Raw genomic sequence first — 24,936 nt, 5'->3', positions numbered from 1 at the left:
CGCTGAATCGACACGCTATATGTAAACTATTCTTTATTGTATTTTCCTGTAATGGAGTTCATTTAGAATTATTCATATTCATTTTTGAACAAGCAGAAGACATACCGGTTTCTCCGGTAGTGGGCGGAGCTAATGCGCAAATGGCAATTTCATTGGCTGGCGCTGATTTAGTACCGTCTCTGTTTTGATTTCAGCAAATCAGTTTGACCGAACGCAGACAACGTGATTAATATTCATGAACCCAGCAGCTCATCAATTCATAGTGCATTGGATATACATTAGTATGATAGTAGAATTAGTAGTAGTATTATCTTTTAATAATAATTAATGAATAATAATTAATATGATCTATTACTATTTTTTTTTACAGAAACCATCAATGACCAAAAATATCTTAAGCATCACCACCAGTTTTAAGTTCAGTTAAAATGACAAATATGCATTCATTTGGCCTAAAAGTTCATTTTTACATAAAGGCATTGTGCTAGAAATATTACTATTATTCAGTAAAATCTATGTGATACTGCTACTACTGTTGAAAACATTTATAAAACTTTATTTTTTAAAGAAATAAATCACAATATTTCATACATGTTTTAATTTTAATAGAAAATCCCCTTTATTTACCAGAAATAAAATGTGTTTAAATTTCATAAATTAAAAGACAAATTAAATTTGGGTGAAACTTGTTTACTGTTTTTCATAATTATATAACTTGTAGAAAAACTTTAAACACAATTGTAAATAAGTATAAAGAATGGCATTGGTTTTATTTTTAGTGCTAAAAAGATTTTTTTTTAATTAGATTTTTTTAATTTAATTAGTTTTGCTTTGGTACCGAAATTGGTACCGAGAACCGTGGATTTTCACTGGTATCGGTACCTAATACTGAAATTTTGGTACCGTGACAACACTACATGTGACATTAGTAGCATTTATTGCCCTGCGATCCCAGTGCCCACTGAATAATTATCATAATTACCATCCATAAATTAGCTCACAATTTTTCTCTTCTCGTTCTCTGAAAAATGGGCAAACGTAATCAAGTGAGCTAACATACAGCCACACACGTGCACGTGTAAGTAAAGCAGGTGTGCATCCTGTTCATTCTCTCTGATCTTCACCCCGGGGAAAAACACAATGGGTGAGTCTGTTACAGTGTGTGTGTATGTGTGAGACTTCTGTACAACATTATTAGAGGAGACAGTGGGTGTGTTTGACAAACAGACTTGTTTTGTTTTTGTAATTTAACTACAGTCAGCCATGACAGACTCATTAGGAGTGCATGGTGTGAGACTGCAAGTATGTGTATGTATGTGAGTAACAGGTTCATTAGCAGCGGTTCCTGACACAAAGTGTGTTTGACAAGAAACAAGTGGTGTAAGCACTCTAAGGGAATTATATTACGCTTAAATACTTTTTTAACAGAGTCAACCTTGAATCTGTTATAACTAAACCAAACTGATAAAGGTTTTAATTTTTTTTTTTCAATATTTATTTCAACATCCAAAAGCTAAGTAAGCTGGCATGGCGATAAAACACCAGCCAATCAACAGTAAGCTAACACTACTACTAGTAGTAGTAGTAATAATATTAGTATTAATAATATTATCAATAATAATAGTAAATAATAATAATCAAAGTCACCTTGCAGAAAATGAGCAAATACAAACAGAGGAATCAAACCAAGAGAATAATACAAAATAAATACAAAACATAGTTAGAAATCGTTACACAAATTGAAATATAAAAATATAAGCAAAGGCAGAAAATGAAAAAAGAAAGAAAGAAAGATATATATATATATATATATATATATATATTAGTGGTGGGCATAGATCATTTTTTTTAATCTAGATTAATCTCACTGTAATATTGGAATTAATCTAGATTAAAATGGCTCAAATAAAATAATGACTAAAAGTAAGTCTTTTAGCACGGGTTTCTCAAGCCAGGTGGTGCATTAGACCAGGGGCTCATCTCCTGTTTCCAAAATGCATCACAAAGTGCTTGAGAAAGCTAAACTAATTTAAAATTGCACAAGGTGCAAACAACCTTACGCCTGTTTCACACATAATCCGTCTGTGTTACAGATTATGGTAGTGCTAAACGTAAAACAAAGTGAGAGAAGAGGATCTAGAACAAATAAGGAGTTTACTGATGACGAAGGAGGTACAGACTATATTAACAAGACAGTATAACAAATAACAGCATTAACATTCAGGTTTACACTTACATACAGCTTAGACACATTTACATAACGATATCAACATTCAACAAACAACAATCATGGACCAGGGAGAACTAAACAGACCAGGTATTTAAACACACAGGTGAAGATCAATCAATTAACTAAAACAAGAAGAGGAAGACCAAAAATGGAAACAGAAAGTTCATAAACGTGACAGTTCGCCCCCTCCCGGAACGGTGCGTCCTCGCACCGCAAGAGGAATACCAGCGGAGGGAGGGTGGGGGCTCTGGAGGCGGGCGAGGAGCAGGCAAAGAGCAGGTGACGAGGGAGCATGGAGGTAGGGACCAGGGCGGAGTGGATGGAGGGAGGAGCCAGGGAGGAGCCCGGAGCAGGAGGAGCCAGATGGTCCACCAGAGACCAGCCAGGACGGAGATCCACAGTGGAGTCGACGGCGGGAGGAGCCATGGTGAAGGGGCCGACGACACCAGGGGGCGATGAGGTCGATGAACTGGCTGGTCTAGGAGGAGGAGAGAGAGGAAGGATGGGAGGAAACACAGGAGGATCAGGGCTGGACGGAACCAGCGGAAGTGGAGCAGGGGAACTGGCAGGTCGAGGAGGAGGTGAGAGAGGGAGGCTGGGAGGGAACACAGGAGACACAGGAAATTCAGAGCTGGGCGGTACCAGCGGAGACACAGGAAGTTCAGAGCTGGGCGGTACCAGCGGAGACACAGGAAGTTCAGAGCTGGGCGGTACCAGCGGAGACACAGGAAGTTCAGAGCTGGGCGGAACCAGCGGAGACACAGGAAGTTCAGAGCTGGGCGGAACCAGCGGAGACACAGGAAATTTAGGGCTGGATGGAACCAGTGGAGAAACAGAAAGCTCAGAGCTGGGCGGAACCAGCAGAGACACAGGAAATTTAGGGCTGGACGGAACCAGCGGAGAAACAGAAAGCTCAGGGCTGAGCGGAACCAGCGGAGAAACAGAAAATTCAGGGCTGGGCGGAACCAGCTGAGAAACAGAAAATTCAGGGCTGGGCGGAACCAGTGGAGAAACAGAAAATTGAGGGCTGGGCGGAACCAGCGGAGAAACAGAAAATTCAGGGCTGGGCGGAACCAGCGGAAAAACAGAAAACTCAGGGCTGGGCGGAACCAGTGGAGAAACAGAAAATTCAGGGCTGGACGGAACCAGCGGAGAAACAGAAAATTCAGGGCTGGGCGGAACCAGCGGAGAAACAGAAAATTCATGGCTGGGCAGAACCAGCGGAAATGGGGCATAGGAACTGACTGGAGGAGGTAGGAGTGGGAGACGGAGAGGGTATACAGGGGGATCAGGGCTGGACGGAACCAGCGGAGAAACAGGAAAATTATGGCGCTTTTCCATTACCAGTACCAGCACGACTCGGCTCGGCTCGCTTTTCGCTCCGTTTTCCATTGCAGATAGTACCTCCACAATAGTACCTGGTTGTCATAGCGACGCTGCAGGAAACTGCCGTGACGTAATCTTCTACGCGACACACACCCGCTACCCACACACACAGGACAATGGAGGAAATCGAGTGCATGTTGTTTTTGATCCTCGGGATATATTGTATATATCACGCAATCTCTGGCCAAACTTTTTAAAAATGGCGGGTTATTCTGGATACTATCTGGATACTATTGCTGGCGTGTGTAATGATGACGCAGTGAATAGTGACGATTCTCTCTGACCAATCAGCAGTCTGCTGTGTTTTCACGTCACATTAAAGTATCGCCTCAGCTCGCCTCCAGCTCGCTTGGAACCTCGCCGGAGGTGGTACGAAAAAAAGTACCTGGAAGCCGGTACAGGTACAACTTTTACACAGTGGAAAACCAAACAGAGCCGAGGCGAGCTGGTACTGTGTAGTGGAAAAGTGCCATTAGGGATTACCTCCATTGTCCAGTCCATAAGATCCAGAAGTTGCACCATATTTTCCGAGACCGGATACAGCTCACCCTCAGTTGTGGAAGTGTGGGCAGGGCGTTCCTCCACACTCTGGATCTCCACTAGGACTCCCACGATGCACGGTGTTGCCGGCTCACACACCTGGTCAGTCGCGCTCTCGACGTCCTGAATTGGCTCGGGCTCTGCGGCTGCGGTGGGCTCTGGCTCCGTGTGGCTTGATGGTTGCTGGCTGGTCTCTGGGTCGGGAGTGGGGCTGGAGATATCCTCTTCGGCGGTGCTGATGGTCCACGAAGATCCATTTTTCTCCAGCACCCACTCCACGAAAGCGGCGAAATCCTCTCGGGGACCGTTCGCTGGTAGGCGTGCCTTACTCCGGTCGGGGAAGTGGGTAAGGCAAGCCAGATCTAAAAAGTCCTTGGTATGGTCCTCCAGCGAAAGGTCCAGTTGCTCCAGGCACAGGAGACGGACTGCTGGGATGGCCATTCCGGGAGAGGAGAAAAAATAAATAAATAATTGAAAGAAAAAACGCCGTTAAATTAACTACACTGTTGTGGGTCCGTGATTCTGTTACAGATTATGGTAGTGCTAAACGTAAAACAAAGTGAGAGAAGAGGATCTGGAACAAATAAGGAGTTTACTGATGACGAAGGAGGTACAGACTATATTAACAAGACAATATAACAAATAACACCATTAACATTCAGGTTTACACTTACATACAGCTTAGACACATTTACATAACGATATCAACACTCAACAAACAGACCAGGGAGAACTAAACAGACCAGGTATTTAAACACACAGGTGATGAGGGAACTGGGGACAGGTGAGGATCAATCAATTAACTAAAACAAGAAGAGGAAGACCAAAAATGGAAACAGAAAGTTCATAAACGTGACAGTCTGCAGTGCGTATGCGTTTCGTATTTTTTTTACGCACCCATGTTAACGGATTCCATCATTCACGTGGTTGCGGTCCGTCAGTGCGTTTCAGGAGAGTTGCGTCTGCAGCAGTGCAGCGATCGTTCACGTAGCGGACTGCAAACGCGTCCTGTGTGAAAGCACAATGATAATGAGTCCGTGCTGCTTCAGCACCACATACGAAACGCACACGGACTGCACACGCACTGCAGATGGAGTATGTGTGAAACAGGCGTGCATCTTGTCGAGGTTTCCATTGAGAAGCTTCATAAAAAGAAAAAAAAAAAAATCCCTGTAACGGCCATTATTTTTTTTATCGCCCGTTAAGAGTCTCCCGTTAACGCAGCATGTTAACACTGATAACGGCCCACCACTTATATATATATATAAATAAATATATATATATATATATATATATATATATATATATATATATATATATTGCAGAATCAAATACAACCCGAATTCCGGAAAAGTTGGGACGTTTTTTTAAATTTTAATAAAATGAAAACTAAAAGACTTTCAAATCACATGAGCCAATATTTTATTCACAATAGAACATAGATAACATAGCAAATGTTTAAACTGAGAAAGTTTACAATTTTATGCACAAAATGAGCTCATTTCAATTTTGATTTCTGCTACAGGTCTCAAAATAGTTGGGACAGGGCATGTTTACCATGGTGTAGCATCTCCTTTTCTTTTCAAAACAGTTTGAAGACGTCTGGGCATTGAGGCTATGAGTTGCTGGAGTTTTTCTGTTGGAATTTGGTCCCATTCTTGCCTTATATAGATTTCCAGCTGCTGTAAAGTTCGTGGTCGTCTTTGACGTATTTTTCGTTTAATGATGCGCCAAATGTTCTCTATAGGTGAAAGATCTGGACTGCAGGCAGGCCAGGTTAGCACCCGGACTCTTCTACGACGAAGCCATGCTGTTGTTATAGCTGCAGTATGTGGTTTTGCATTGTCCTGCTGAAATAAACAAGGCCTTCCCTGAAATAGACGTTGTTTGGAGGGAAGCATATGTTGCTCTAAAACCTTTATATAACTTTCAGCATTCACAGAGCCTTCCAAAACATGCAAGCTGCCCATACCGTATGCACTTATGCACCCCCATACCATCAGAGATGCTGGCTTTTGAACTGAACGCTGATAACATGCTGGAAGGTCTCCCTCCTCTTTAGCCCAGAGGACACGGCGTCCGTGATGTCCAACAAGAATGTCAAATTTGGACTCGTCTGACCATAAAACACTATTCCACTTTGAAATAGTCCATTTTAAATGAGCCTTGGCCCACAGGACACGACGGCGCTTCTGGACCATGTTCACATATGGCTTCCGTTTTGCATGATAGAGCTTTAGTTGGCATCTGCTGATGGCACGGCGGATTGTGTTTACCGACAGTGGTTTCTGAAAGTATTCCTGGGCCCGTTTAGTAATGTCATTGACACAATCATGCCGATGAGTGATGCAGTGTCGTCTGAGAGCCCGAAGACCACGGGCATCCAATAAAGGTCTCCGGCCTTGTCCCTTACGCACAGAGATTTCTCCAGTTTCTCTGAATCTTTTGATGATGTTATGCACTGTAGATTATGAGATTTGCAAAGCCTTTGCAATTTGACGTTGAGGAACATTGTTTTTAAAGTTTTCCACAATTTTTTTACGCAGTCTTTCACAGATTGGAGAGCCTCTGCCCATCTTTACTTCTGAGAGACTCTGCTTCTCTAAGACAAAGCTAGATGTTCTCCCAGCTGAATCTTTTCAAAACTGCTTGCTTTTTTAGCCATTTGTTGCCCCCGTGCCAACTTTTTTGAGACCTGTAGCAGGCATTAAATTTTAAATGAGCTAATTAAGTGGATAAAAGTGTAAAATTTCTCAGTTTAAACATTTGCTATGTTATCTATGTTCTATTGTGAATAAAATATTGGCTCATGTGATTTGAAATTCCTTTAGTTTTCATTTTATTAAAATTTAAAAAACGTCCCAACTTTTCCGGAATTCGGGTTGTATAAAACATAATCAAAGAAGAAATTATGTATAATAGGATGTTAAGAAATTTGGACTTGCATATTATATCCATTTTATATATTAACACACAGGACATGTCCTCTCAAAATATCTTTTTCTTCCACATATCCAAATATTTGACCACACATGTGAGAATAAAGGAAGAATACAAATCAAAAGCTAGACTGAGAATTGTGTTGTGAACAGGTGATAGAAACAGCTGTCAAGGAGGTGATGAAATATAATGTGGCCGAAGGCAGCAGCTGTCATATTGTGCTTTATTAGACATAAACAGAAGAAGGAAACTTGATTTAAAGTGGTCATATGATGCTTTTTTAAAGATCATTATTTTGTGTATTTGGAGTAAGAGAATATGTTGACATGCTTTAATGTTCAAAAAACACATTAATTTTCAAATACTGTACGTTTATTGTAGATCCTCTATGCCCCGCCTCTCTCAAATGCATCATTTTCTACAAAGTCCCTCCTTTCGACAAGCGCAGTCTGCTCTGATTGGCCAACTGACCCAGTGCATTGTGATTTGCCGAACTCTGCATTTGAACATTTGAACGTACTTACAGTAGCTGATTCAGAAGAGCCAGATTGTCGTAGCAAAGTCAGAATTACCTCCTCTCCTAGGTTCATGAAACGGTCATCTTAAAGATCTTCTTGCATCTACTTTCGGAAGGCCAAATAAAGTGTTTTTACTTTTGTCTAGATACTCATAGCATCTCCCTGACATGGCTGCTTCAACACTAACTGCGGTTACTGAAACCACGCCTTCTTTCTTTGCGTGAACATTTTTTCCACATAGTGACTTAGACATGTGGGGGTGTGTTTAAACGAGCCGTTTTAGGGGGGCGTGGCAGAGTCTTAACTTTTTATAAAGAATATCTCTTTGGATGCGACTTTAGTCTTTAATCTTTACAGATCTTCTTCATGTACCAAGAGCTTGTAACACTCCAAAGAGAAAGGAAAAATTGAAATCACATTATATGACCCTTTCAAGTGTGGATGAAGCATGCATTGTAGAGCTTTTGGTTTGTATATAGTATAGACCACAATTATAGCTGCTTTCACCCTCTTTTTACCTCAATCTTGTTTGCTCTTTTTCCAAAACCATTTTTCAATTTCTCTCAGATTTTTTTTTTTCATCTGTGTTTTCAAGTAGTGCCAGGTTTCTGCCAAGTGCGTGTGAAATTAAGTCACTTAAATCAGAGACATTTTTCTCATGCAAATTCATTAATTTGGCATTTTGAACACCTGTGATGCAAAAGGAAGTGAAGCTGATGCTTAAGTAAGGCTTCCTGTGGTTATACAAGTTCTTGAGTCTGCACATAGTCATCTTTTTTTGTTGTTTTCTCTCCCTGTCTCGCTCTGACTCTCCCTCTCACTGAGCAATATGTATCGCACGTCCATTCCACCTCATACTTGCAGGCTTTTTCAAAACTTCCTTCTCTCCTGCAGACAAACTCCATTGTGTAGTGCATTTGATTCTTGTCGGGATGTCTGCTGAGATTGTTAGTGGAGGCAGCTTCTATTGATCTATCTACAGCTAGCATGTGCACAGCAAAATGCTAACAACCAAACAGAAAACACCTTAGTCACTGTGTAGCAACACCCTGACAACAAATCCACCTCATTTATGCAATGTTGCAGTGAGTTTTGCATGGGCACCATGGGTTGGTGTTACAATGAAGTATTTTATGTAAATTCATTTTTGGAAAATAAAGAAATAAAAATAAATAAATAAATAAAAAAATGTTATGAATAAAACAATAATTATTAGGGATGCACCGGTTGACCGGCCATGAATCGGAACTGGCCAGTTTTTGCTTAAAGTACGCAATCAGCAATCGGCCGGTTTTTGGTCTTTTTTGGGCAGATTTTTTCGGAAGTGCGCCCGCGTGCACAGACTACATTGTAATCATTCGCTATCATGTCATTTGTTTGGAAGCATCTCGAAATCTGTACGCAGGACACGGGCAGCCGTTCGGCACTGGAAGTGCAGAGCTACATGTCTGAGGCTCAGATAGCAGGAAGTGAACAGTCGTTGGTGTACTGGCGCACAAATAAGAGCCCCTTTCCTGCTCACTGAAGTTGTGCAAGCGTACTGTACCTGTCCCTGCACAAGCGGAGACAGTGAAGGGATCAAGCTAAACTTCTCACATGTTGGATGAGAAATGAAACGGACTAAACTGTGACAAAACTGAATTTTATTTTATTTTTTTGTAAAGTAGAACTTGCATTCTGTATAGGATGATTATTTTTATTTTACTTTAAAATTACATAGACTTAATTTGATTAAAAAATCACCTGCTGTAGCACACTGAAGAAAATTGTTTCATTCATCCAATTAAAAAAAATTTAGAGTAATGATTCACATCTATATTTTTTGGGACGAATGAAACACTTTGCATCTTTTGTTTTATTCGCACCAACATTATTTCATTTTAACATTTTGGAATAATTTATATAGTATTATTTATTTAGTCTCACTGGTAAATACTTTCTTTTAATTTAAAACCAAATTTAAAAACTAAAACAGACTGAATGCTGATTAAGATACATCTTAGTGAATGTTTGTTGATTGTGTTGTTTGGATTGTAGAACTATGCAGTTGTTGCCTTTAATTTCACATGGTTACAGTTAATCTGTTCATTTAAGGCCAGTTCTATGTAGTTTCAACCCAATTCAAAAACAAAAACTTAATGCTGGTGTCTGTACCATCTATGTTTGTATTGAATGTAGGCTACTTACTGTGCAGTTACTACCGTTGATTTCAGATGGTTAAGGTTATTGTTTTCAATAGCCAAAAGCCAGTTTGGCCTATTAAATGGCAAATAAACATCTTGTTTATGCATACTTTCCTTCTTTCTTGTTTGTTGCTTAAAGAAAAAAAAATCGGAAATCGGTATCGGAATCGGCCAGTTTGCTTGTAAAAAAATCGGTATCGGAATCGGCCATGAAAAATCATGATCTGTGCAACCCTAATAATTATATTGAAGGGTAAATTCTATATTATAATTTAGACAGAATTACTTAAGGGTCTGTTGCAGGAGACTATATTATCTTGGCTAATATAAAATAGGCTTATAAAAGTCTCCTCTTTAAATGACTGATGCTAACATTACACTCTTTCCTGTCATAGCCAAAGGAACGGACCTCATTGTCCTCCTCCCAGGACGTCCAGAAACCCCTCCAGAACCACAGCGGTGAACCTTCAGAGGTCAGTTCATCACTCGGCTACGCCAGCTTCAGCACCAGCCCCCCCGCCAGCCCCCCCATCAGCCCCGCCAACTGCTCCATCGGATCGGTGGAAGACTACGGCCTCACTGGTATGACTGTCCTTTTTATTTTAGCATTTAATTCCCTCTTGCTGGTCTAGAGGACAAGATTTCTCAAATATAATCCCCTACGACAAATAAAAAAAGACACGACTTGAGAAAACTGCTGACATGCAGTAAGAACATGGAGGTGTAAAAGTGTCTAGTGTCTGAGTGGACAAATAATGGGAGCTTTGGGACAGATTTGCTTTCTGTTCACAGGGATGCTGTTTTTTATAGGCATTACAGCGAATGAGGTCACACACTAGATAAAAAAAACCCGACCCCCTCTACGCCTTTTATTCAGACATGTTAATTTCAGCAGGAGGCCTCTCTCTCTTGATTGGCTCAGAGTGCTTGTGCCAACAACAGAGTGATTCCTGCTGCTCTGAGCGACACTACTGTAAAAGTGTGACTAAATTACTCATCAAACCACCTTTTAATGGCTTGTACGGTATTTTAAAGTGCCACTGTAAGAAACTGGTAGTGGGCATTAGAGCATGTGGGAATGTCCTTGGTCTGAATTGTTGGTAAAAATACTGCACTCAGAGAGCAATGCAGGGATGTTTTGCAAAAGGCCTAGTGCAAGCGCACCATCTCAGCAGACATCAGTGTTTTGGCATGCGTGGTTTTGCTGCCAAGGCCGCCACTTTCTGCCTGTCATTTCCTCAGCATCCACCTACAGCACTGCTGGCCGAGTGGGCAGCCGATGCTGTTTCCATGGCGATGTCATTCCTGGTACTGAGGTGGGGTAGCCATGGTGACGCTGGTGTACTTCACAGTCCGTTGGTTTCGACTAATGCTGCTGCACATGCTTGTCTGGCATCCTGATCCCCTGACGCATGTGTTCAGAGAAAATAGGGATAAGTAGAGAGGAAGGAGAGAGTATCTAATTATAAGAGTTACTGCTTGCTCACTTTTGCCAAGTTTGCTGTTTTTAGTTTAGATACGGTTGGTTACAGTAGGGGATGTTGCAATATTTACCTGTTAAGTGCATTTTTTGACCCTTTTTTTACTTCCTCATTCAGTCAGGCAGCATCCAAAATGAACACCCACCACTTGTTAAAGTAGTTGGTGAGTAAATAAAACAGTTATTTTTGAGTTTTGAGTCTTACTTTTTCCATTAGTAAGATGACTAAAGATTTATTTTTCCTCCAGATGTGAAATTACTCCCATTATAGAAATTATTTTGAGAAACAAAGTAATGATGTGTCTTGATGTTTTTGCGACAGTTTCACGCAAAGATGGAGACTGACTCATCTCTGCAGTGAGTGACACAATTACTTGCACTATTTGTCATACAGTATATGCAAGGGAAAATGTATTAAATAATAATTCATTTATTACAGGAATATAAACAATAGATAGTTTATTGTATATTATATATGTTTATTATATTGTAGAATTTACTAAATTAAGCACATACTTTTTTTATGACTGATAGGAATTTGTTTCTTTTCTTTAATTGTTTTGCATAGTGCTTTTTATGGCTGGTAAGAAAGATTTATGGCTGGTAAATTCACTCCCCATTAACAGGAGTGTCAAAAAGTTCATTTAGAATTTTGCTGTCGGGCTAAGCTGTCAAACTTTTCTACCATTTATTAAACTCGGTCACTTGTATAGATCCCAGTGGGTGTCATTACCTTCATCTGTGTCGCTCCTGAAATCCTCCCCGCCTGTGCATGTGTGGCAGGAGGACCTGGCAACCCTTTAACCAAAGCCTCATTTGCTCTGTGAGTCATACGGCTCTCCCTGGCCACATTACCCACCATTCCCTCTGTACAAGACAAGCGATCTCTTAAGAAAGGCAAACGGTGATAGATAGCAAAGGAAATATCGCTGCAGCAAACAAAACCCTTTTGGGAGTTTATATCTCTTTTTGCAGGGTCTCCATTGTGAAAAGGGCCTTTTCATCTCAGTCACTCTCCAGTCTAACAGGGGGCTTTTCAGATGGAGGGGTCCTCTACTCTTCTCTTTGATGCCGACTCCCTGACGGTCTGCCCTAATAAAAGTGTCCTGTGTCCCACCGTTGCAGGACTTTGTAATGGTGGCGTTTCATGGGGTTTTTGAGCTTGTTTCATCTGGTTGCATGAAGTTCTGAGGTGCTTTGCCTTATTCCCTGCAATAAAAGCAGATTTTTGGGTTATCAGCATTGAGATCTCACGGTACGTTTGGTTGATGGTACTTTAATTTAATTCTGCTGGCATACGAAGACAAAAAAGGGCCATCACTGTAATCGCATGTTAGCATCTCCTCTAGGAGGCCAAAGACATAAATTCGAAGTGCTGTTCTGATTGAAGCTGCAGATCAGAGTCGAAATCACAGTAAAGGCATTGAAGTCCTCTCTCTGCAGCTCCAGGAATAGATCTCACATTTTCATGCTTTCGTTCACCCCATCTTCTTTTTTTTCTCATCTTCCTCCTCCTCCTATCTATTTATTAGCTTTATAAGGTCCATTGTATTGTTGCCTTGGCAACTAGAGTTGAGTGAGCGCATTGTAGTTCCTTTGATGCTGTGCCTAGGTGATGAAATGAAGTTCTGTCGTTTCCCTACAGTAGGTGCGAGAGAGATGGAGAGATAGAGGCATTATGAGAGTGAGGAGAAGACAAGTTCTCATCGCTTTGGGTTACCAAAGGTGGTGTATTTTTATCCAGCTGCGCTTGGTGCAAACGCTATTGATGTGGTGTTTTGTAGCTGTGGAGAGAGATGAGTTAGATTGCAGCACTGTGATGCATATAGGCCTTTCAGCTCTGAGATAGAGTCAAGTTGTTTGTTTTTTGGTCCCAGGCATGATAACCTACATCCTTAAACCCCACTCAATTGAAAAGTTAAGCAGCGATTTCATCAGAATATTTCATTTGCTTTGTTGTTCATGCTTAATATTTGATTTTCGCCACAAGCTTCTATTTATAACTTTGGAAATCATAATTTCTTGTTTTATTGGAATACAATTGAAGCATTTTGCAATTTTAAGACTGCTGCTTTCTTTTTAGTTTATATTTGCAGATTGTGGAAGGACTGAATGAATAAGTACAAACTACTAAAGTAAATTATTTAAAACTTATGATACAGTAACAATTACAGTAGCTTCCATGATGATTCTTTAAATGACCAACTCAGAAAGAAGGTTAAAAGAAAATACTGGGTTTCCCACTGGCAATTACAAAATTGTGGTGGCGTTCTTGTGCATTCAACCAGTAAATATGGCCATTCTGACTTCACTAAATGGTAGCATCAGTCCAGTTTATGGGCATCTTGGTAACGCCCTTGAGCAGCTATCTCCAGACAAGAAAGCACTGTTCTTATTTACTTGAATGGAGAAAGAATAAAAATGCTTAAACTGTTGGCAAAACTTGCAATTCAATAATCTGAGTGTGCTTTTTACAAAATGTATGTTTACATTTTTTTATAAGAATTTCCAATCATAAAAGTTATTAGCAGAAGAAATTGAGTTACATTACAATTTTTGAACTACAAAATCATGAATTGCAGGGTCTCTTATGTATATATTACGGAATGTATTTGACGGTTACACATTTAATTACACCACCGTACCTAATCAGTAGTGTCAGTAAAGACTTTTACATTGTTAACAAAAAATGGCCAATAAATGCTGTTATTTAAAATTTTATATTCTTCAAACAATCCTGAAAAAAATGTACCAGAGATTCCACGAAAATATTAAGCAGCAAAAATGTGTTCAACATCTTTTCTTCATTTCTGAAGGTTTATATGATACTGGAGACTGGAGTAATTGCTGCTGAAAACTCAGCTTTTCCATCACCAAAATAAATGTAATTCTAAAACATATTAAAATATATAGAGTTAATTCAATATTTCACAATATCACGGTTTTACATTTTTCGATAGAGCATAAGACTTCATAAATGACTCATAAAACATAAAAAGTTTTACCAACCCAAAACTTTCAAACGTGAATGGACTGTGGACATTTGATTGGTGATATAAATAGTGTCGAATCTTAAATATTCTGTATTTAGTCAACTTTTTAAAATGTATTTGTTTTATTATTTTGAACCCAAAACATTAAACCTTGTCCACAGTACATTTCTCTGTTTCAATGTGAGCTCAAACTTTTAGTCCCCACTCTGTTGATATTTTCCCACTAAACGTTTATTACTTTATGACAAAAATAGCATAGTACATTACAAAAAGACTAGATGTTGCCTGTATAAGTTGATTGTCACTCTTAATTGAAGGGTGGACTCTCCTGAGTGTCTTGCTGTCTTCTTCTGCCTAATGTTGAGTTCTTCAAACATCCAAGAACTATAAGCTGACCTGATGCTGTTCACTGCATTAATGGAGTGATTTGGTGTGTGCCCATGCACTCATGCATTTATTATTACACGCTCTACTCATCTTTATGACTCAGTGTGCTAACGGGGCTCCGTGGCATAATTAAACACCATCATTCCATTAAAGAGAGTTTGATTAGAGGATCTGTGTGTGTGAGAGTGTTCCCTGTAGTTCAGCCACCCACAGGGATTCAGAGATCAGAGTCCTGTGTGTTGAATGGTTAGATAAAAAATCATGTTTTTATTGTCCATCCATAAACGAAAGTATGTGCAGTTACAACTGTATGAGCACGAACACACACACACACACACACACACACACACACACACACACACACACACACACACACACACACACACACACACACACACACACACATATATATCTTCTGAACAGTTCTGGTTTCCAATGTAACAAATTGAACATCACTCTTCTGACAGCATGCAGACCCCACAGCACTTGTCGATGCTGGTTGCCGTGGAGATGTGCAGTGCAGTTTGAGACAAATGGAAAGCTACAGTGAATTCAATATTTCATAATTGTTTATGATTCCTGTGGGCATATAGGGGAGATATATGGCAATTCCATATAAGAAAGGGTATATTGAATAGTATATTGTGCCCATGAGAACTGAGAGACTGACAGACTCATAGACTTAGACTGGACTGATTTGAATGCATGTGCATGTAGACATCAGACAGCAGGCCCTTTAAAATGTTCTGTGATTGACAGGTCTGATATTGTTCTGTGGCTTTTAATATCTTCGAGAGTGAGTCAAAGATGAACACCACAGAAAATGAAACAAGACTGTAGCAGACGTGATGCTCAACCCTTGCCTGCAAACATAACCTAACTTACCTCTGCTGATGTAGCGCTCACACGCTCATACACGCCTGGCTTTATGACTGTCTCTAGGCTACACAAGTTCATTTTTTGTGCTAATTTATGTTAATGTCACAACAATTTTTTTTGTTTGGGCTATTGGAATTTTATGCTAAATATTTAGCTGAGATGTTTGATAAAGCATGAATCACTGTTACTTTCGCTCATACTTGTGTTTGTGATATGAATAAACCTCAAATTGTAAGTACACTTCAGTACGCTGAGGAAAGAAATGTTATGACTTTTCATAATGCTATTGTGTTTTTGGTGGTTTTTAGTACAATGCTATTCGGTTGCTAGGCCATTACTCACTGTCCCAAATGAAAAGAGCCCACCTGCTCTGTGATATTCTGTTCTCTATATGGCTTACGTCCCTCCTTCAACGTAAGTCTATGGAAAGTTTTACCCTTTCCATTAGAGGTCGACCGATATATCAGTTTTACGATTAATCTGCACTGATAGTTGATTGCGGGAACAATCGGTTATCGGCAAAAATCCATGCCGATAGTTTTCCGGGTTGCGTCCATTGGCTGAGAAGGGTCTGTTTTCATTATACAGTGCGAGAGCGGCCTCTAGTGGTTGAAATCACTGACAGCATTTTTGTTCAGCTATTTGTTTAGACACGTGATGCTGCATGCTGAAACCTTTAGACCCGGATTTAAATGCAGCTGACAGAGAATCCTGCAATGCCACAGAGAGCCATTCACATAGTTTTCCATGAAATTACAATATATTCGCCCCAAATCGTTGTTTTCATCAAACGTTTGTTTTCTGTAGCTCTAATAAAGTCTGTATGTCTCATTTATAGAGCTATAATAGTAGATCGCTCTTTCCATTTGCTCCGTTTTTTTTAAACACTGAACTTCAAACTTATCTATGCCTCATTTTTCACTCTTGAAGTAAACTTGTGTCCGTTTGGAGAATAAATAAACTTTAAGACCACTGCGTAAGTTTAACGTGACGCCTCTGGAGTGTGTGTGATAATGGTGAGTTCTCCTAGACTCAGCGCTGTTTGCGCTCTTTCATTTTGATTAGATAATTATTAAGTGTTCAAGGATGGAAGCAGTTAAAGTGTGAGAGTATACATTGTGCTGGTGGAAAATGCGGACGGAATCGCGAAATCCAGTCATAGAAACAGAATTCACAGTTTAACGAGGAATATCATGTAATCTGTCAAATTTTGAATGAATTAATCAAAAGTAGGTCATTACACATTACACATGGACTAGTATCTGTTAATATTAAGCCGCAAGTGTCGATTTAAATATGAATCCAGCATGTTCTGCATGACTCGTTTGATTTGAGTTAAACCAGCCTCATATCACATACACAGAGCTGTAAAGGTATCCTTGGCAACCCGTCAAAATAAAAGTCCAGTCTATTTTTTATTTTTCATTTTCATTTTGAATTTGAATAGGAATTTACATAGGAAATTCCCTTTGTTTGCCCAAAAAAGTTTGCTTAAAGGTACAGGTTGTAGGACCTGCCACTAGAGGGCGCACTACAAAAACAACAACAATCGCGTGGTTTGATGATGCTAAGGAGGAGGGTGGAATGATGGGATTTGTTGTCTTCTACCCAACCGCTGACGGCCATCAATCAGACAGAAAGATAAATCATGGATTTAACGCAAGTTCAAAGATTTGCGCGAGTAGATTACATACAAAGTCAATGCAAAGACGCGATCAGACTATGGATCAGACGCATCCTCGCGCGGGTCTAGAGACGCGATGCCCTGCATTTGGCATGTATTACCCATAATACTAATCTTGTTGATCGTTATAATAGCATACATTTTCTGTAAAGATATGAATCAAAACAACTCACCTGTCGAGTAAAACACAAGCAAGATCGGAATCTCTTTCTAGTTGAAGTTTGTCGCGAAGCTACTTCCGCAATTGTCCACGACACTGTTGTCATGTGGTTTCTACGTCAGTAAAGGCGGTAACAATGGGTAACTAACGTCATTGACAGGCGACTGCACTGCCCCCGTGTCACTGTTTAGAATGGGAATTTTCTCATGATTTACAAGAAGTTGAAAACATTAGAGATTGTTAGTAATCAGCTGGACAAAATATATAACACTAGCCTAGTGGTTTTTGGATATTTTACTGCAAATATCTTACAAATTGTACCTTTAATTTTCAATAATTAAAACATAAATTAAATTAATGTTTCTTGCCTTCATTTGGTAACCAAAACTTAAAAATGTTTTAATTCACAACACAAATCATAAGGCTTCTTTAAGAAAAAAAAATTGTTTTATGGATTCAAATAATTAAACATGCTAAAACACAAAATTTGATAACAGTAAAAAATATGGTGAGAAAAAATAAAACACTTCATAGGGCCCTAAACATAATTACGTAATTATGTAAAAACATAAAAATATTTATTGAATTGATTGTAAAAATTTATAAGTTTCATGGTTTTAATTAATTAGACTTGCTTTTTAATTAATAAACTTTAACTATTAAAATGGAGTGGAGAAAATTTTTAACTGAAAACAAAAACTGAATCCAGAAAAATTCTAACGGAAATAATGGAATTAGAAAAAAATAAAAAGGATTAAATAAAAATGGATTTCTTGGTAATTTCAACATTTACTATCACTATTATTATTACTTTTATTATTACTACGATTCAGTACTGTGTGTGTTTTTCTTTTTTTAAATAAAGCACTATTTTAGTTTTTGTTCAGTATCCATTCTAAAAAATATAGGTTAATTAATCAGTATTGGCCAGTGTGGTCCAACCTAGCTATTTTGATATCTGCAAAATCCACTATCGGTCGATCTCTACTTTTCATGATCTGCCAGGTTAAAATCACAAGTCTGATCACGTTAATTTTTTATTTATTTATTTATTTTTCATTTTGAATCAGAATCAGAATCAGAAAGAGCTTTATTGCCAAGTATGCTTGCGCATACAAGGAATTTGTTTTAGTGACATAAGCTTCCAGTAAACAGAGACAACAACACACAGACAAAAAAAAAAAAAAAATTTACAGGAGATTTACAAATTGGCAAATAAATAAGTGTATAAACAATTGTGCTATAAATAAATGATAATGGAATAATCTTTTGCTAAAATATATTTGAATATATTTTAAAATGTACAGTAATTTATTCCTGTGATGGCAAAGCTGAATTTCATGTAAAAAGCACTGGTATAGAAAAATTTTTCTTTTCCTCTCTCTGCGAGCTGCTGTAGGTCTGGCAGGATCTCTGGCCCTATTTTTGGCAGGAAATGGGTGCAGTTCAATACGGCGCAGTAAACATTTGTTAACAAGCGATTAAACATGTGGCCTTTAATCCACTGGAAAAGACAGCCATCAGCTCAGAGTGTGTGATTGTGTTTGTGTGAGCAGCTCAGCCCATCCAGCTCTTTTTCAACTGTTCTCCACCATTACTTCCTTCTGCGTCTACAACCCCACCCTGATTTTGAATTTCAGACTAATCTAAATAGACAGATAACTTCAACACACAGTGAGCCACAGGTTCACATACTGTATGTCAGCTCACAAATACATACAGTACGTGCAGAATGCTTATCTTTCGGTTTCTCTCCAAAGCTGTGACATGACAAGACATGACAGTATATGCACAGATGAGCAAGTGTGAGTGCATGCACATAAACACATCACTGGAATGTTGTGTGGTGCAACAGTGGCCCTATCAGATCTTTGAGAATGAAAAACTACATGTAAACGAATGTGTGCGAGTGTGACCTCAGAGGTGGGAGCCTCATTCCTCACAAGATCCTTCTCCTGGAAAGTCCTGCTGGCTGTCCTGCTAAGGTAAGAACGAGTGCGATAGAGGTTTTGAAGAAAGAGGTAGGTGCTGTAGCTTTATTGCAGCATGTGATATTTTTAACCATAGCCGATGTTTCTCCATGGAATTGTTTAATGGAGGGAGGGGAGATTCAAAACTTTAAGAATATCCACTCTTTTTAATTTAACTCCTGTTGGGCTTCAGATTCGCTCTTTGCTGTGGGCCCAGCATGCACTGCAGCTCCTGTTATATGACTCACTCTGGCTGATGTTCTCTTCCCTGCTGTTTACTGCATGTTCTGGAGAAGCTCTTCGCACCACTGAGTCAGAAATACAGCAGCATAAGCCAATAATCTTGAAAATACCCCTGAATGCTGCTCTTACACCCCAGCGGTCTATTCATCTGAAATCAAAATTCAGTCCTCATTTACTTTGGTTTCAATATGACAAGTGGCAAGTAAGATTTAGTCATTTAGTCATATATGATATTTAAATGATTATAGTAGTTTTATGATTAAAGCTTTGTATACTATATAAAGCACTGATACTACAATGGTTACATAATGTTCACTCTTTATGCAAAAATATTTTTAAACCTGAGAAGTTGCTTTTTGCACCTGTTCTGTGCTCATTTTGTTGTCAGTACATCAAATTGAACAGGATGGATTTGTTTTTATCAGGGCATGAACTCTGTCCCACTCTTTTCACCTCAAAGCTTGAATTTTTCATATATGTGTCTTTATAAATCACGAGAAGTAACCCTGCAAGCGATCTAATTACGTGGGAAGAGTTCAGATGCTGTGCTGAGGGATAGATTTCCTCCCACTGACCCCGGATCAGCCTTTTGTACCCTGCGTGAGCTTTTGATGCACTCTCTGCTGTGCTCAGATAAGACTTGAGCACTTCTGCTGAGATCTCTCTGATTCTTTGGCCTGTGGGTCAGTTCAGATGGCACCACAGTCAATCTGCAGTAGATCGCTTGCTTTCTGTCTGTCTGTGGTCTTTCTTTCTCTGTTTCCTCTCTCCGTTCTGAAGGCCAAGAGCTTTGAGCCCATGATTTTAGGAAGCCACTGTGCTGTTTCCATGATTACAGGATGTCACCTGTTGCAGATATAGATCTGCCACGCCGTGCCACATCCAGACCAGAGAACATCACTTGGTTCTATTTGCTTTTATCAAATCACTCCGCTCGCGTCTTGAAATGTTCAAATGCTCAATTATTTACTTACCAGGCAAGTGGCCGCATGATAAGTGGGAAAATTACGCAGTTTAGTCTTTATAAACCTGCAGAGGTTTATTTTGCAAAATAATGTGCTGACTATACACTATCCCTCAATTTGGGAACCACTAGAGTAGACCATTTGTTCTCTATTAATTTGCTCTGTTACGATGCTCTGTGTATTTGATTACTAATGCCTGTGTAGTACGGCATTGCACAGAGAGGACAAAAACGTTCATGCTAGACTCTTTATCATCATTTGTGTTCAAATTTAACACGTCAAGTGTACCAAATTGAACAAAACCAAATGCTAAATTCTAATTCATGAATACAGAATGGTATCCAGGGTATAGGAAAATCCATTTAATACCTGTATAGCGCCCACCCCTAAGAGGAACATTGAAAAAGCAACAGATATTAGAAGGTAATAAAGGGGGAGACACTAACAAATAAATTATATTTCATTGTCTAGTTCATTTGCTCACTTATCAGTTCATTTAATTATATAATATACTTCAATCCAAAGTGCACACACACAGCCTTGAACACACAACAACCATGAACACACATCCAGAGCAGTGAGCAGCCATTTATGTTGCGCTGCCCGGGGAGCAGTTGTGGGTTCGGAGCCTTGCTTAAGGGCACCTCAGTTGTGGTATTGCCGGCCCGAGACTCAAACCCACAACCTCTAACCACTAGGCCACGACTTCACCTGTTGTGACTACTACGACTTACTACTGTTGTGACTACTATATAGATAAACTAGTTTTTATTTTCTTTATTTCTTTATTTTTGTTAAAATCCTTTTCTCAGAAAACGGTAAAACCCACACACACAAAACGATCTCTTTCCCCTGATATCTCTCGTAGTTTTTTGACACATCTCTCTCAGTGATGGCAAAGATCTCGGAGCACTCATGCCTTCATATTACCCATAAACTGTGCATTTTATTTGATCTGTTTCCCAGAAACTGAAGCGAACTTTCCATTATGGCTGTGTAGGTGTGCTGAGTGGTTTCTATACTGCAGATAGTTATCCACTTCTGCCTTGCTGCGAGTCTGGTGAACCCACTCATTTTTTCTTTAACTTTACTGTATGTTTTTATTTAGGCCGTTGTTTTTTTATTTAAATTTGATGTTAAATGAATCAAACACTGTCTGCTTTTAAACTATTTACATTTCAGTATTAGTATTATGATACTGTTAGCATCAAATTGTTGTTTTGGCGGGCTGATTTGCATCTTTATTATGTGGTTAAGAGTGCACATGGAAGTTTTCAATGTCTGTAGATAGACCGATAGAATCAACATACCTTGTTTTTTCTTTTGATCCTTCTTAGTGTGAGTTTTTCCTGCAGCGTGTTTGTATTTGGCTTCTTGCAGTTGACGGTCAAGGCCTCTCTGTGTTTTGTATGCCAACCGCTGTTTTGTCTGAGATGGCTGTGACCTTTACTACTGTTGTGATAGCTCATGCTGTCCGTGCCTCTCTCTCTCAGTGAATGAACTCGTCATGGCGTTTAACGTACGATCCTTTTGCTCTAGATGATCATAACTGACACGGGCCTTTTTGTACAACATTATCCTCTCTCTTCAAGGTCATAAGCGAATCTGGGACTTTGTTTTAAAGGATTGTTTCAGTCTGCATTTCCTCACCCTCATGTCGCTCCAAAGACATTCTTTCTTCCATGGGACATAAAAGAAGATATTTTTCAAATGGACTAGTCACTCTTTTCTATGCTATTATGGGACTTGTTGCTTTCAGACGTCATCATGAAAGTGACCATAAAAGTTTAGAAAACATGAAGGTGAGTGAATTATTTTTTTTGGGTGAACTCTCTTTTTAAACTCATATTGTTTGTGTGTGAGATATCTTGTTGTCTCAACCTGTTCTGCGCTCCCTCAGCCTGCAGGAGTGTAATTTGATCTTTATCGGTTACCTGGAACACGGCACCAACGCTTGGAAAGAACGTTATGGGGGAGCATTGAGCTCTGATGTCTCCCTCTGAGTGTTATAGATACTGATATCCTGTTTTTCTGCATTTACTAAATCTGACTCCTGGAGTCCATTCCAGAGTACACATCAAAAACCTTTTATAGCATTGCATGTCTTCCGCCGTCCACACCCGTATTTATCAGACGGGACGCTGCCTTTTCACTTGATATACCAGATATGAGAGGCGATGTAATACATGTGAACGTGGTGCTGTGATTTATATTATACTATATGCCATGAGTATGTTGCTTTACAGGCGCATGCTTTAATGAGGTTTAAAACCCCAATTCAGAGCCTGTTCTGAGGATGTGTGGAGTTGAGATGAGACTAGAAGTACTTTTTGAGAGCTGTTTTAGTTATTCATCAAAGCTGAATTAGCTCGTTCTCCATTTAGTCTTGTTCGTTTGTGCTGTGAACTTTATGCAAGATCAACGCTTTTTTTGTTGCAGAATAAAAATAGCAGCTTTCTCTGTGTTCCTTTCAGATTCCTCAATTCCGGTGGTTATTTTGGCCTGTAGCAGAGCGACCTGTTCAGTTAATTATTCTGTGTTATGTGCACAGAGATAAAAGGCAACTCGTGTGACTGTTTGGAAAGGATCAAAGCTGGGTGTACCAACGTGTGTGTGTGTGTGTGTGTGTGTGTGTGTGTGTGTGTGTACATGCAGTTCTTTAGTTGAAGACACTAAAAGTCTGTTTATCTGACCAAATTTTACTTGCATTTATTATTATTATTACAGCTATGGTTAGACCTGTGTAATTTTCGTCTGCAGAAGAAGCATCTTGCCGTTCATGTAATTCTACCCTTCCCCGAACACTTTTGAATATCAATTAAATAAATAATACTACATTTTGTAAATCGAATTATTAAAAATGGAAATGCCACAATCAGCTCAGAAAATGTGGTAAAAGTGTGCTAATTAGCATGACATTTTACTATATCTCATACTTAATAAAGGTTAGGGTTTTCACACAGCCGGTGTGTTGAATTTAGGTGCATTACATGTCTTGAGTATTTTGTGCTACAGACATAAATTATGCCTCAAGTCGTGCAACATAAGGATGATTGTGCTATCACTCAGACAAATAACACTCTGCCTGAGGACAGATGCTTTTAAGAACTCTCTATTGAAATGGTCTAGGGCTTCTTTACATGGGTCAGTGCAAGAGACAGTTCTCTTTACACAAGAGGAGGACAAGAAAGGGGGCTCTCTCACCCCAGTGAACTGATTGGCCTGCCCCCAGCCTCAGACATTCATTTGGTGCTTGTCTCAATACAGAATGACGTACAGTATACATAAATGTATAAAAAAAACACTACTTCAAGAAATCCAGTGTCTGGAGTTAAGAGCGAGGACACATTTGTATATTTTTTTGTGTAAAGGGGGATACTGTCCAGGGAGTCAAAGAGACTATTTGAGATGATTTTATACTGTTATTCATGTCTGTTCTATGTTTTTATGTGAAAGGAAAGAAAGAACGTGAGAGAGAAAGTATGAAGCCTTAAGAATCTTAAGCCTTAAGATTTTTTTTCCCCCTTTGCAGAGGCAGGGCACCAGAAGGAGTGCATAGAGCAAGACGACAGAAGAAATAGCCACGTTCCCGAGCAGTTCGCTGGCCTCCTTCACGGCTCGTCTCCTGCCTGCGAATCCCCTGACAACCCTTACCAGCTCTACAGCAAAGTGCGGAAGTTCAGCGTTCCTGAGCCTCCGCTCCGGCACGGGAATTTTCTCAGAGCACCCGAGTACTCGCCCCCATTCCCTCGCACAGGCAGCGAGGCGTCTGCCCTAAAAACCCAGAAAGAAGCCAAACCGCAGATAGTCTACAGGACGATTTTTCACACCCAGGTCAACCAGGGCCCATTTACGCTCACCGAATTGGGTGACAAGACCACTGGGGTGCATGTGAGGAACAGGGAGTTCCGGAGCAAAAGCAAGGGCGGCTCCAGCCCAGCAAGCAGCAGTTCCGGCTACGAGGAAAGAGCTTGCACTCTCGGGAGGATGAGGTCCATGCCCAAAAACGTTTTGGACCTTCAGTTGTCCAGAAATTTCTCCAAATCAGACTCGAACCTGGTGGCTGTGTCTCCCATCGAGGAGGAGCAGTGGAGTTCCAGGGGGAAGAACAGCCCCAGTAAAAGCAGCCCCAACAGACTAGAGAGAACCCCTTCCTTTACGGCAGAGTGGGAAGAGGTAATAACGTTTTAATTACCAGCTAATTGCAGAATCATTTCCACTTAATTAATTCACTTAACATGAAGTGACCAAGCTGACTGGATTGAAAGGTTTTCTTTCGGTGTATGTTTTTGATGTGTGATGCAAAATCATTCCCTTTTGCCAGAAAGCCTAAATTATTCAACAATGTTTCATGGCAGCTAAGTGATTTTGAATGTGT

General features: G+C 39.7%; 1 protein-coding gene across 6 annotated transcripts in view; it reads left to right on the top strand.

The window, feature by feature from the left end:
- The window catches only part of LOC132098956 (ankyrin repeat and sterile alpha motif domain-containing protein 1B-like), a 173,137-nt gene that overhangs the window by 91,998 nt on the left and 56,203 nt on the right, over positions 1 to 24,936 (top strand). For all 6 annotated transcript variants that reach the window (XM_059505281.1, XM_059505276.1, XM_059505275.1 and 3 more), the window contains 2 exons: positions 10,193 to 10,379; positions 24,091 to 24,734. In XM_059505281.1, the coding sequence (XP_059361264.1) occupies positions 10,193 to 10,379; positions 24,091 to 24,734 (831 nt within the window). The remainder of the gene's footprint in view (positions 1 to 10,192; positions 10,380 to 24,090; positions 24,735 to 24,936) is intronic.

This window comes from Carassius carassius, chromosome 22, assembly GCF_963082965.1.
Source record: "Carassius carassius chromosome 22, fCarCar2.1, whole genome shotgun sequence".
Classification (NCBI taxonomy): domain Eukaryota; kingdom Metazoa; phylum Chordata; class Actinopteri; order Cypriniformes; family Cyprinidae; genus Carassius; species Carassius carassius.
The sequence above is the reverse complement of the archived record's forward strand: the minus strand, read 5'-3'. Positions and strand labels throughout refer to the sequence as shown.